This window comes from Entelurus aequoreus, linkage group LG26 (genome assembly GCF_033978785.1).
Source record: "Entelurus aequoreus isolate RoL-2023_Sb linkage group LG26, RoL_Eaeq_v1.1, whole genome shotgun sequence".
Lineage (NCBI taxonomy): Eukaryota > Metazoa > Chordata > Actinopteri > Syngnathiformes > Syngnathidae > Entelurus > Entelurus aequoreus.
In genome coordinates, this window is record NC_084756.1 from 16,694,072 (window position 1) to 16,709,633 (window position 15,562).

General features: G+C 36.3%; 1 protein-coding gene across 2 annotated transcripts in view; it reads left to right on the forward strand.

Annotated features, from left to right (window-relative positions):
* LOC133643072 (serine incorporator 1-like) overlaps positions 1–15,562 on the forward strand; it is a 46,627-nt gene that overhangs the window by 18,662 nt on the left and 12,403 nt on the right. For both annotated transcript variants that reach the window (XM_062037482.1, XM_062037483.1), the window contains exons 4-7: positions 3,660–3,739; positions 3,815–3,952; positions 9,330–9,499; positions 14,369–14,459. In XM_062037482.1, the coding sequence (XP_061893466.1) occupies positions 3,660–3,739; positions 3,815–3,952; positions 9,330–9,499; positions 14,369–14,459 (479 nt within the window). The remainder of the gene's footprint in view (positions 1–3,659; positions 3,740–3,814; positions 3,953–9,329; positions 9,500–14,368; positions 14,460–15,562) is intronic.

The window sequence follows — 15,562 nt, forward strand, 5'->3', positions numbered from 1 at the left end:
AACAAGAAGATGTGAACATCCCATCAGTCGGCATCCCAGTGTGAGCCGGTCTTGTACAGTGAGTGATTGTTTTATTATGTTGGTTGGCTCTCATGAAGTCATAAGTGGTAGTGTTGTTGTTGAAGGAAAAAGCTCACATTTATTTAAGATTTAGAATGCATTGAAAAAAACATGTGTGCTTGTCTTGCGTAAGGATTGTGAATGATAGGCAAAAAAAAAAAAAAAAGTGCAGCTGCCCTTTAACAGAGCAGCAGAGTTGAGATTGAGAGAGAAGGGCGAGTAAAAATGGATAATAACAAGTATGTGTGTAAATATAGCTGTATCATTAACAGTAGTACTGTCTTTATCATTAAATCTTGTACAACTATTTAAAGCAGGGGTGGGCAATTAATTTTTACCGGGGGCCCCATGAGCAACCCGAGCACTGCTGGAGGGCCACATCGACAATATTTCAATTAAATTTTGCTCAAATTATTTTTGATATACCGTAAGATAGATAATAATAATAATAATATTTTCATTTAACCTAACTTATCTTTATACAAAAGCAGATGGCTTTTGGTGGTTTTATTTTTAACACTTTCTTACACAACACTTCCTATGTGGGCTCTGTACCGAGGATGTCGTTGTGGCTTGTACAGCCCTTTGAGACACTTGTGATTTAGGGCTGTATAAATAAACATTGATTGATTGATTGATGTATATTACAATACAAAAATTTCAATTTCTGTCACTTTATCCTGCATCCTCTTTGTTGTGAACGTAGCACGCCTGTAAGGTGATTGGCGAAGAAGGGGGAAGCGTTGCTGTTGCGGAAATAAGGAGTGAGGATTGGTTTTCCTTTTGGAAGGAACGAGATAAGTTGAGCTGTGTTAGTATAGCATGCTCAATAAAAGTTTAAAAAGAGCATCAGACTTGGTGTGCACTTCTTCTGGACGCTACAATTGGTGTCAGAAGTGGGATGAAATGCCTCCCAGTTCGCCTTGCCATCAAACCTGGGAGTCTTCATTGAGGGCGGAATTCCCCCCGTGGCAAGCAGCGTGGCTGCACCTGTAAACCCTGTCTCTCTCTCTCTCTCTGTCTCTCTCTCTCTCTCTCTCTCTGTCTCTGTCTCTCTCTCTCTCTCTCTCGCTCTCTTTGCGGCAAGCTCCTCACGTGGCACGTACCTCCCGATGACGTAGCACACAAACAGTGCAGTATGCGCAAAGTTTTACTTCTGACACCAATTGTAGCGTCCAGAAGAAGTGCACACCAAGTCTGACGCTCTTTTTAAACTTTTATTGAGCAGGCTATACCAACACAGCTCAACTTATCTCGTTCCTTCCAGACGCACGTCTCCTCACTCCTCATTTACGCAACTCAAGAAGACAACATCTACTTCAGCAGGTCGTTACACTATATTCTTTAAACACAGCAACGTGTGTACCACAATTAAGCACAACGGCTTTACCTTTACTTGGCAGTCCATGTCTTGTTGAAAACACGCCATTCGTCATCAACTTTTCTCTTTTTAGCATCTCGGGGATAACCGGGCATCACTTGTCACTGTGCGCCTTCCCTCACAGGACATACGCACATATAACACTTTTCAAAATAAAAGCAGCACAGTTGTATTGCACGCACGACAAAGATGTTTTTTTAAATTTATTTTGTACTTTGTGATTGCCGCTGCGCGCACGAGCATACGTCCACACGGAAGTAATACAAATAACGCTTTTCAAAACAAAAGCAGCACCGTTGTATTGCACACTCGAAATAGATACTTTTTAAAATGTATTTTGTAATTTATAATTGGCCTCACGCGGGCCGGACAGGGACGTACAAAGGGCCGGATGCGGCCCGCGGGCCACAGAATGCCCAGGTCTGATTTAAAGTAACTGTGGGAAATGTGATGGCTGCCAACTACCAACATAATAATGTCCATTGCTGTTTTTTTGGTCATATTTATATACCGTAATGTAGTAATCCTCAAACTGGGGTACGTGTACTACTAGTGGTACGCGGGCCCCAGCTCGTTGTACGCGAAATAATCACTTGATTAAATATTTAAACAGTGTTACTGTTCAAACTGTTTGATGTTACATATATTTGTTAAATAGAACCTCTGCTTTGTTTTTAATGAATACTTAGGCATAAATGTTGTAATACAAAAATAATAACTTCGAGTTCACATAATAATGTTCATACCAAAGATAAAAAGAGCAATATAAAAATAGATATATATATTTTTGCAAAAATAAAACAAAGAACCAATGGCCTAAAATATACACATTAGTGTACCAAAGACAAACAATAAGTGACGAAAAAGTACCATCCATCCATTTTCTACTGCTTGTCCCACAATCAATAAGATAGTCAATAGTCAATAAAAACAGTCATGACATTAGGTACAATCTAGAATAATCTCTTTCCGCAATACTTCTCCTCTTTGTCTATTCTTAAAACCCACTATAAGTCGCACCGCCCGAAAATGCATAATAAAGAAGGAAAAAAACATATAAGTCGCATTTTTGGGGGAAATTTATTTGATAAAACCCAACACCAAGAATAGACATTTGAAAGGCAATTTAAAATAAATAAAGAATAGTGAAGAACAGGCTAAATAAGTGTACATTATATGAGGCATAAATAACCCACTGAGAACGTGCTTGGTATGTTAACGTAACATATTATGGTAAGAGTCATTCAAATAACTATAACATATAGAACATGCTATACGTTTACCAAACAATCTGTCACTCCTAATCGCTAAATCCGATAAAATCTTATACGTCTAGTCTCTTACGTGAATGAGCTAAATAATATTATTTGATATTTTACGGTAATGTGTTAATAATTTCACACATAAGTCGCTCCTGAGTATAAGTCGCACCCCCGGCCAAACTATGAAAAAAACTGCGACTTATAGTGCAAAAAATACGGTATATACATATATACAGAAGCATTCCTTGTGGGTGGAAAGTAAAAATTGCACACAGAGAGGTGCTAAACTATAAAATCAGTGCCTATGAGAGTTCACCGTGGTTATGGCTTTAGGGAAAAACTGTTCTTGAGTCTGTTTGTCTTAGACCTGATGACCCTGTGGCGCCTTCCTGAGGGCAGCAGATCAAACAGGTCAAAGCCAGGGTGGGAGCTGTCCTTGATAATGTTGGTAGCTCTGCTGAGGCAGCGGGAGGTGTAACTGTCTATCGGGGGGGAGGGGGCAGCCGATGATCTGCTGTGCTGCCTTTACCACTCTCTGGAGCCTCTCCCTGTCTGCAGCGGTGCAGCTACCATACCATTATGGTGGCAATTGGAAAGCCAAGTGTTTTCTGAGGGTAAAAAAAGTTTGAGAACCACTACCATAATGCATTGTAGCACTGAGCAACACATGTATGCATTCATTTGAGCGATGTAGCTGTAGCTGTAAAAGTTCCAGCGTGTGTTGCAGTAGCGTTCAAGGTAGCGTGGTATAAGCATTAGATATGGGTACGCTTTTAATCAATCCATTTTCTCCAGCTGCAAACTGGATGGCTGACCATAGAAGGCACAAATGTCCTGTCACACACTAAATCAAGTTTATGTAGCACATTAAAATCCTGTGACCCGAGTTTGATATGGTCTGCTTTATAAAGAGGCAGTTATTTGTTTGGCTTTGTGTAATTCTTGTTCTATCATAGGTTTTGGTTCTTCAAGATTGCTGCCCTGGTGGCCATTACAGCCGGTGCCTTTTACATTCCAGAAGGGCCTTTCACCTATGGTAAGATCCCACCTCAGCTCTACGATGTCTGATATCAGTGTATAAGCATATATCAATCAATGCTGTGTGTTGCAGCATGTTTTGTTGTCGGTTCTGGTGGAGCTTTCTTCTTCATTGTGATCCAGCTGGTGCTGCTGGTGGACTTTGCACACTCTTGGAACGAGTCTTGGTTGGACAAAATGGAGAATGGCCACTCAAGGGGCTGGTATGCAGGTTAGTTAGCCATTAATACTTAGTACAGTAGCAAGTAGGGTTGTCACGAATTGCAGTAGGCGATACTGATAACTATGAATTTCCACGATTCTCAATACTTATTAGATACCACGATGAATTCAATTCCATAATAAACATCTTAAAAACCCACATTCTTTTCAATTCACTACTTTATTGAAGTGTTTAAAATTGTCAAGTCTTTAAGTATCAGTTGCCAAGAGGTAACTACAGTATACAAAAAAGAACAGCAGTGTTCTATAACCTCCCAGTATATCAAAACAAACAATACTGTGCTTATATATATGCTCATAAATAATCACAGTCGACTATTCTACATTCTAAAAGGAACAGCAGTGGCACGGAGCCTTCAAGTATATAGTACAAACCTCGGGCGGCCGTAAGGCAAAATGGGGGCTGTGAGGCTTGCCTCCGCACAAGCTCTGCTACTCTGTCTGCTACTCTTGTCTGTAGTATACCTCAAAAAGACATTTTGCCAGACAAACACCCGTCTAGAGTTGCTTTTACTCAGAGGCATCTCGAGGACAATAGATCCAACAACGATCTCAACGATACCGGTGGAGGTACTAGAGACACACATACCGGCTAATCCACCTGGTGCTTCCTGGCACAAATCAACCAGGAGAAGACACCATGCCGATGTGCGGAGCCGGTTCAGTAAGCGGCTGTTTAGACCACTACCAGCTCTGATCCTGACAAAGGTGAGACCACTAAGGAACACAATTTATTAACTTTTCCTCCTCACCGATACCAACAAAGACTACACCGCCTGATGTTCCCTATGCCTTACTAAGACCTGGCTGCACCATACCGTGCCTGATCAAGCCATAACACCATCCGGCTTCATTCTCCATTGAGCCGACAGGTCTGAACCTGTCAAAGACCTCTAAAAGCGGAGGCATCTGCTCTATGGTCAACCAACCAACTCTTCAGTTCCTGCTCTCCCTACCTGGAATATATCAGGTGTTAAATGCAGACCCTACTACCTCCCAAGAGAATTGACATCGGCTATTTTCATTGGCGTATACGTCCTACCATCAACTAACGCCAACACAGCCATATCAGAACGCTATGCCTATATATACTGTGTGGAAAATTCAAACCCAGATGCGGTTGTCATCGATTTTGGCGACTTTAACCTCATTAGCCTGTCTGTGGTCCTCCCTAGCTACGTCCAACAGGTCACCTGCATGAGTAGGGACGATAACACGCTGGACCATTGCTATGTGGCAATGAGAGACGCTTACCATTCACCCCGCGGGTGTTTGTAGCTACACAGTAGACGTGAGCTATCAAAGGTGTGCCGAATGTGGATTCCACCTATCCTTTGCGTGGCCAAAGATTCTGATTGTTATTAATATTCTTTCAACATGGTGGCAATGTGACATCATCATGTCATTTGTAATGGAATAGACTGGTAAAAAGATGAAAACATATATTTAAAACTAATCTTTGTGTTTTTATTCATTAATAAGATCAATATGTCAGCTTTTTTTTATTACTTTATAATTTTTTGCTCAATTTTTTGTTTGTTTATTTTATTTTTACAATGCCATAAAAAAATAAGTGTGTTCAGCAAATAGCCCCCAGGCCACACTTTGCCTTCCTGGTGAAATAAATAAAGTAGTGGTGTTCAAAGTGTTGCCAAATGACAGAAGAGTGGCTCTAAGCTGTGGTTTTTCTAGCACTTATGGAAGTGATAAAGGTTGGCTTTCACGCTTCTGGAGGTTTTCTGCACGCTGTGGTGGTAATGCACACTTCCTAGACTTTTTGGTGGCAGCTCTCTGCTTTCACCTACCAATACTTTTGTGATCGCTTGTATTTGATTAGAGTATAAATGCATCACACAAGATACACCTCGTTCACTCTTAATATACTTACTTAATTTAACAACAAAGTGGATAACGTGCATCACAGATCATTTCTGCTATGTCTTATCTGTCAAAAAACAGGCGTGTATGAGGTGTTTTGTGAAACCAAGTTATGCCACACCTGTGTTTATAAATGTACAGTTTGTGCAAGTCTATATATGTATAAATGTACAGTTTATACAAGTAGTGTTAGCGTATGTGTATAAATGTACAGTTTATACAAGTAGTGTTAGGGTATACATTTATAAATGTACATACACTAACACTACTTGTATTAACTACATTTATACACGTATACGCTGACACTACTTGTATAAACTGTACATTTATACACGTATACGCTGACACTACTTGTATAAACTGTACATTTATAAACATACACTGACACTACTTGTATAAACTCTACATTTATACACGTATATGCTGACACTACTTGTATAAACTCTACATTTATACACGTATACACTAACACTACTTGTATAAACTGTACATGTATACACGTATACACTGACACTACTTGTATAAACTGTACATTTATACACGTATACACTAACACTACTTGTATAAACTGTACATTTATACACGTATACACTAACACTACTTGTATAAACTGTACATTTATACACGTAAACACTGACACTACTTGTATAAACTGTACATTTATACACGTATACACAGACACTACTTGTATAAACTACATTTATAAACATATACACTAACACTACTCGTATAAACTGTACATTTATAAACATATACACTGACACTACTTGTATAAACTGTACATTTATAAACATATAAGCTGACACTACTATAAACTGAACATTTATACACATATACACTAACACCACTTGTATAAACTACATGTATACACATATACACTGACACTACTTGTATAAACTGTACATTTATACACATATACACTACCACTACTTGTATAAACTGTACATTTATACATGTATACACAGACACTACTTGTATAAACTGTACATTTATAAACATATACACTAACACTACTTGTATAAACTGTACATTTATACACATATACACTGACACTACTTGTATAAACTGTACATTTATACACATATACACTACCACTACTTGTATACACTGTACATTTATACATGTATACACAGACACTACTTTTATAAACATATACACTAACACTACTTGTATAAACTGTACATTTTTACACGTATACACAGACACTACTTGTATAAACTGTACATTTATAAACATATACACTAACACTACTTGTATTAACTACATTTATACACGTATACGCTGACACTACTTGTATAAACTCTACATTTATACACGTATACGCTGACACTACTTGTATAAACTCTACATTTATAAACATACACTGACACTACTTGTATAAACTCTACATTTATACACGTATATGCTGACACTACTTGTATAAACTGTACATTTATACACGTATACACTAACACTACTTTTATAAACTGTACATGTATACACGTATACACTGACACTACTTGTATAAACTGTACATTTAAACACGTATACACTAACACTACTTGTATAAACTGTACATTTATACACGTATACACTAACACTACTTGTATAAACTGTACATTTATACACGTAAACACTGACACTACTTGTATAAACTGTACATTTATACACGTATACACAGACACTACTTGTATAAACTACATTTATAAACATATACACTACCACTTATCGTATAAACTGTACATTGATAAACATATACACTAACACTACTTGTATAAACTGTACATTTATAAACATATAAGCTGACACTACTATAAACTGAACATTTATACACATATACACTAACACCACTTGTATAAACTACATGTATACACATATACACTGACACTACTTGTATAAACTGTACATTTATACACATATACACTACCACTACTTGTATAAACTGTACATTTATACATGTATACACAGACACTACTTTTATAAACATATACACTAACACTACTTGTATAAACTGTACATTTTTACACGTATACACAGACACTACTTGTATAAACTGTACATTTATAAACATATACACTAACACTACTTGTATAAACTGTACATTTATACACATATACACTGACACTACTTGTATAAACTGTACATTTATACACGTATACACTACCACTACTTGTATACACTGTACATTTATACATGTATACACAGACACTACTTTTATAAACATATACACTAACACTACTTGTATAAACTGTACATTTTTACACATATACACAGACACTACTTGTATAAACTGTACATTTATAAACATATACACTAACACTACTTGTATTAACTACATTTATACACGTATACGCTGACACTACTTGTATAAACTGTACATTTATACACGTATACGCTGACACTACTTGTATAAACTCTACATTTATAAACATACACTGACACTACTTGTATAAACTCTACATTTATACACGTATATGCTGACACTACTTGTATAAACTGTACATTTATACACGTATGCACTAACACTACTTGTATAAACTGTACATGTATACACGTCTCCACTGACACTACTTGTATAAACTGTACATTTAAACACGTATACACTAACACTACTTGTATAAACTGTACATTTATACACGTATACACTAACACTACTTGTATAAACTGTACATTTATACACGTAAACACTGACACTACTTGTATAAACTGTACATTTATACACGTATACACAGACACTACTTGTATAAACTACATTTATAAACATATACACTACCACTTATCGTATAAACTGTACATTGATAAACATATACACTGACACTACTTGTATAAACTGTACATTTATAAACATATAAGCTGACACTACTTCTATAAACTGTACATTTATACACATATACACTAACACCACTTGTATAAACTACATGTATACACATATACACAGACACTACTTGTATAAACTGTACATTTATACACATATACACTAACACTACTTGTATAAACTGTACATTTATACACATATACACTGACACTACTTGTATAAACTGTACATTTATACATGTATACACTTTTAATTTTCCTGAGGGAACTTTCCTAAGGGAATCAATAAAGTACTATCTATCTAACTGTACATGTATACACTGACACTACTTGTGTACATGTATAAATGTACAATGAATAAAAGTACCGGTAGTGGTAGTGTATGCAAGTATAAATGTACAGTTTATAGAAGTAGTGGTAATGTATGCATGTAAAAATGTACAGTTTATACAAGTACTGTTAGTTTGTACATGTACAGTGAATTAACTGTATCGCAGAAACCAAATACTATACATAACAAAACTGATTAAAAATGGTCATGGTGGATTATTTGGGTATATAGTATTTAAGGGTGTTAAAAAGAACAGCAAATTAGACATAACCGAACCAAGAACCGTGACCACAAGCTGTAATAAGATCTGAACCCTGGATCTTGTGAAGCGTTCCAGCCCTAACAAACACTTTGTCTTTTCCAGCCTTGGTGGTGGTCACTATCGTCAACTATATCCTGTCTTTCATTGCTGCTGTTCTCTTCTTCATCTTCTACACCAAAGCTGATGATTGCTTCATCAACAAGTTCTTCATCAGCTTCAACATGTTGTTGTGCACAGTGGCCTCTGTTATCTCTGTGCTGCATAAAGTACAGGTACAGCACACATGGAAACACTCGACACATGCACTATACCACGGGTCGGCAACCCAAAATGTTGAAAGAGCCAAATTGGACCAAAAATACAAAAAAGTAATCTGTCCGGAGCCGCAAAAAATTTAAGTGTTATAATGATGGCAACACATGATGTAAGTGGCTAATTAGCTATATTAGCCTACTATCAAAATGACTTTAAAAGTCTTATATAAGTGTGATAATGATGGCAACACATGATGTAAGTGTCTATATTGGCTATATTAGCCTACTATCAAAATGACTATGTGTCGCAGGCTGACGCAAATCTTCGTTGACAGAAATATTGAAATGTAATATTTATTCAACACATTTTTACAACTTTGGAAAACATTAGTAAAACTTCTCAGAGGGTGAGATAACTCCTGGAAATGACTGTCTTAGAATGGCCAAAGGTATAGATGTGTGTGTCCAAGTTAAAGGAAACTGCAGGTTGTCTTCTTCTAATGGATTTATTACAATCTTTGCAAGCTGGCTAACGTTTGCTGTGGTCTGGAACAACATGGCAGACATGCAGCCAATATTACATACAGATAATGTGTCATGAAACATGGAAAAATAAACTAAATGAGCTCAAATATACCTACAAACGAAATATAATGATGCAATATGTACATACAGCTAGCCTAAATAGCATGTTAACATCGGTTAGCTTGCAGTCATGCAGTGACCAAATATGCCTGATTAGCACTCCAACAAGTCAATAACATCAACAAAGCGCACCTTTGTGCATTCACGCACAGTATACAACGTTTGGTGGGCAAAATCAGACGAAGAAGGAGTGGCATAAAACACGTCTTTCTGTGGCAGTGTCGGAGAAAGTTGTACATATAAACAAACTGTTGAGTCACAGTCCACACAACGGTGATTTCAAGGGGCGCTGAAATTAGTAGGACAAAACGGCGCTCGCCAAATAGTCTCATCAGTGAAGCATAAACATAATAAACAGTGGGCTTTCTAACAATTAGGAAGGTTTGTGTCGTGTTTGTCCTCCTACAGAAACCATATTACAACGAAAAATATATTTTTTACCCCATTTTTTTTCTATTTCCATACATTTTTGAAAAAGCTCCATGGAGCCACCAGGGCGCCGCTAAGGAGTCGCATGTGACTCTAGAGCCGTGGGTTGCTGACCCCCCCACTATACCGTACAGTGCTGCCTCGGTTTTCATACCTTTTAGTAGAATTTGCTTTCAGGTGAAGATTTTCATTTGAATATGTTTGGGTTTTAGTTAAGGTTGTCACGATACTGTACCAGAATTTCAGTACCGGTAGTCTATACTGATACTGTGACTTTCCATGATTTCAATACTTATTAAATACCACGATACAAATAAAAAAAAACTGCAACCATGTACTTTTAGATTGTGTTTACATTGCAGGCCAAAGTGGCCCAAATATGATTTATTTGAAATTAGATTTTTTTCCAGATGACTTTTTTCACTGCAAGTAAAATGTGATTTTTACCAGACTCCAGTGTAAACGCGCATGTGGCCCCAATGTGGCCTCAACGTCATTTAGACTGTCCGCCCTGAGATCGGTAAGTCGCTTTTAATAGATTTATTACAATCTTTGGCAAGCTAGGTAATGTTTGCTGTGGTCTGGAACAACATGGCACACATGGGGCGGTATAGCTCGGTTGGTACAGTGGCCGTGCCAGCAACTTGAGGGTTCCAGGTTCGATCCCCGCTTCCGCCATCCTAGTCACTGCTGTTGTGTCCTTGGGCAAGACACTTTACCCACCTGCTCCCAGTGCCACCCACACTGGTTTAAATGTAACTTAGATATTGGGTTTCACTATGTAAAAGTGCTTTGAGTCACTAGAGAAAAGCGCTATATAAATATAATTCACTTCACACTTCACATGGCACACAAACAACTATCTGAAATGCAGCCGATATTACATACAGATAATGTGTCATGAGACATGCAAAACTAAATTATATACAAAGAGGATACAAGTAAAGGAAATTAAATAAGCTCAAATATACCTACAAATGAGGCATAATGATGTATGTATGTACACTACCGTTCAAAAGTTTAGGGTCACATTGAAATGTCCTTATTTTTGAAGGAAAAGCACTGTACTTTTCAATGAAGATAACTTTAAACTAGTCTTAACTTTAAAGAAATACACTCTATACATTGCTAATGTGGTAAATGACTATTCTAGCTGCAAATGTCTGGTTTTTGGTGCAATATCTACATAGGTGTATAGAGGCCCATTTCCAGCAACTATCACTCCAGTGTTCTAATGGTACAATGTGTTTGCTCATTGGCTCAGAAGGCTAATTGATGATTAGAAAACCCTTGTGCAATCATGTTCACACATCTGAAAACAGTTTAGCTCGTTACAGAAGCTACAAAACTGACCTTCCTTTGAGCAGATTGAGTTTCTGGAGCATCACATTTGTGGGGTCAATTAAATGCTCAAAATGGCCAGAAACAGAGAACTTTCATTTGAAACTCGACAGTCTATTCTTGTTCTTAGAAATGAAGGCTATTCCACAAAATTGTTTGGGTGACCCCAAACTTTTGAACGGTAGTGTATGTATGTATGTACTTACAGCTAGACTAAATAGCATGTTAGCATTGATTAGCTTGCAGTCATGCACTGACCAAATATGCCTGATTAGCACTCCAACAAGTCAATAACATCAACAAAGATCACCTTTGTGCATTCACGCACAGCAAAAAACTTTTGGTGGACAAAATGAGAAAGAAGGAGTGGAAGATTTTACATGTAAACAAACTGTTGCGTCACTGTCCACACTATGGTGAGTTCAAGAACCGCCAAAATTAGTAGGACAAAACGATGTTTGCCAAATACTCATCAGTGAAGCATACACACAAACATATTAAACAGTGGGCTTTCTAACAATTGGGAAGGTTTGTGTTATGTTTGTCCTCAAACAAAAAACATTTCAAAACAAAAAAAATATTTCCCCCCCATCTTTTTCCATTTTTAATCCTTTTTTAAACATGCTCCAGGGAGCCACTAGGGTGGCACTAGAGAGCCGCATGCGACTCGAGAGCCGCGGATTGCTGACACGGTCTCGCTAAACAATCAAAGCCAATATGGCGCTTACCAGCTGTCCTCAGTGCGTGCATGTGATCGCATCATTTGGAGTAAACAAAGTCGTTATCGTTCTTGTAAATAACACTAGTACAACTTTGATAAAGAAGGTAAGAAGCACTTTTGAATTCAATAAGGAAGTCCTAACCCCTCTTCCTGACCCTCTGGGGCACACATAATTTAATAGCAGTTAAGTGCCACCAGGACGAAAAAAGACCTCAGGGTCTATAAAAAAAAATGTTTGGATACATATTTTGTTTTGCTAAAATCTCTCAACTTTTGTCCGCAATTAAAAAAGCCAACATGTTTATTGTCAACCCTTTGAAAAACCATGTGAATAATTATGTAAGTGTTTTTATTTTAAAAAATTTGCATAAAGTGAGTTATCAGTATAGTAAATTCAAAGGGGCTGGAGTGCTGGGGTAAAGATCAGCCTAAGGCACACACCTGTGCAATAACCATGCTGTATAATCAGCATCTTGATATGCCACACCTGTGAGGTGGGATGGGTTATCTTGGCAAAAAAGAAGTGCTCATTAATAGATTTAAACATATTTGTGAACAATATTTGAGAGGAATAGGTATTTTGTCCCCGTGACCCCGAAAAGGACAAATGGTAGAAAATGGATGGATGGAGGTATTTTGTGTGTATAGTAAAAGTTTTAGATCTTCTAGTTCAACTCATGAAAAATGGGAGCAAAAACAACTGTTGCGTTTAAATGTTTGTTCATTATTTTTACATATATATATTAGTGATGGGTTGATGAGGCGTCATGAAGCGTTTCGACACATTGCAAAACTGTATTGATACTGTGTCGATACTGTGTCACTAAATACTGTCAATCTGCTGGACATTAAAAATCCCTACAGGCAACCTATGGACCGACTCAACTGACACTGATTTTATGACCTAGTATATACAATAATATAAACCAAGTCATTGTATTTCATTTAGGATTATTTCATATCTTCATTTAAATAAAAATAAATTTTTATCTTTTTTAGATACAGTCAACAAATAATGTGAACATGTATCATAACATGGAAATCTAAGAGAACGTGCTGTGAATGAGGATGCTTGTGGACTGGGAATTGTATTTTTATTTTTTTTACACATTTATATTTAAAAAAAACAGTTTTTCCAACGTATTACATTCTTCTTAGTTATTATTTCTCCGGCTGTAGAAAAGACCCGCTCACAGGGCACAGAAGAGGCGTCAGTGCGACACAGTTCACGTATCGGTCACGTGACCGAAACAGCTCATGATCGGTCACGTGACTTTCTAATGAGCTCGACGCATGCGCCGATGCATCTGTGTTGCGGGACCCATCACTAATATATATATGTACATATATATATATACATATATTTTTTTATTTTTTTTATCAGTTTTTTAAAATTATGAATTATTTAAAATCGGGATGAATAAGAATCGAGATTCAGCTGAGAATCAATGTTTTTGTTCCCTTCTTGTATTTACTGTTTGAAATTTGATGGGACAATTTTGGTCAAGTGTTTGTCACAGAACTTTGATGCGGTGGGGGTTTCTCCAAGGGTGAATTTAATTCTTTGCATGTATTTTTTTCAAGCTGACACTGCAAATACAGTATATCATTTGGAAATCTCCTCAAACTATTCAGATTTTTTTCTTTGCTTGCTCAAAGGATCTGAAATGTGATTTTATTTTTATTTTTTTTCAAATGGAGTTCCATATAGACTGATTGTAACTGAATGTCATGCATGTTGTGTTTGGCAGGAATGTCAGCCTCGCTCTGGTCTCCTGCAGTCGTCCATCATCACCCTGTACACCATGTTCCTCACCTGGTCTGCCATGAGCAACGAACCAGGTCAATGACTTGCAGGCGTCTAGTAGATTGTACACGCATCATAAATCATTGGATAATAACGTGATTCAAAGTATATATCGCAGTCAAAGAAGTCTCACTACTGTTAGGAAATATTTCAGTGTTAGGAAATATTTCAGTGCTTGCTTTATGAATATGGATTTATTTTTGTGCCAAATGAAACAATAGACAATTAATAAAATAATAAACCATGTAAAAACAAGGTAACATAACAATTTACGGTAAATGTCAACCAGCCATGGGAAATCCCACAGCACTCATTAGACATGAAAAGTATTTGTTGTGGTTGTGGTCTACCTTGCCTTCCAATCAATTAGATCATTGGCCCCGCCCACCACCTGATTGACGACTGACAGATTATTTTCTGACGTTGCTGTCAATGTTGGCGCTCAATGACACAAAAGACCACAATAGAAAATCTATCATTAAATTCATTAGAAATATGTCAACCAATAAATAAGAAAAAGATCACATGAATATGTTTTCAAATGAATAAGAAATTAATTATATAATAGGTCATTAAATAAATGATAAATGGATAAAATAAATAAAAATATTTAATTATACAAATAGGGGAACAATCCAATGAGTCATTAAATAAATAAAAAGGTCAATCAAATAAATACAGCTCGTCAAATAAATAAATTTAAAAAAACGAATAAAGGATAAATAATACACAAATACATAGATCAAATAATTAATAAATAAGTCATCATATAAATTATGAATAAATCAAATTATAAATAGATCATCACATAAATTGTAAATAAATCAAATAAATAAGAAAAATATAATCAAATACTTAAAGTCGATCATCTAATAAAATAATAGATCAAGTATTGTAAATAACAAATATTTTATCAAATAAATAATACATGAACTACTGTAAACCCAAAATTCATCACAAAAGTCGGTAAAATAGATAAACAAGAAATATGTCATCACATAAATAGCACAGATCAAATAAATTATAAATATGTTGTCAAATAAGAATTATATCATAAAACAAAAACAAATAGAAATAGTTGAATATATAAGAAATATTCCATCAAATAAATAAGAAATAAATCAAGTAATGTAAATTT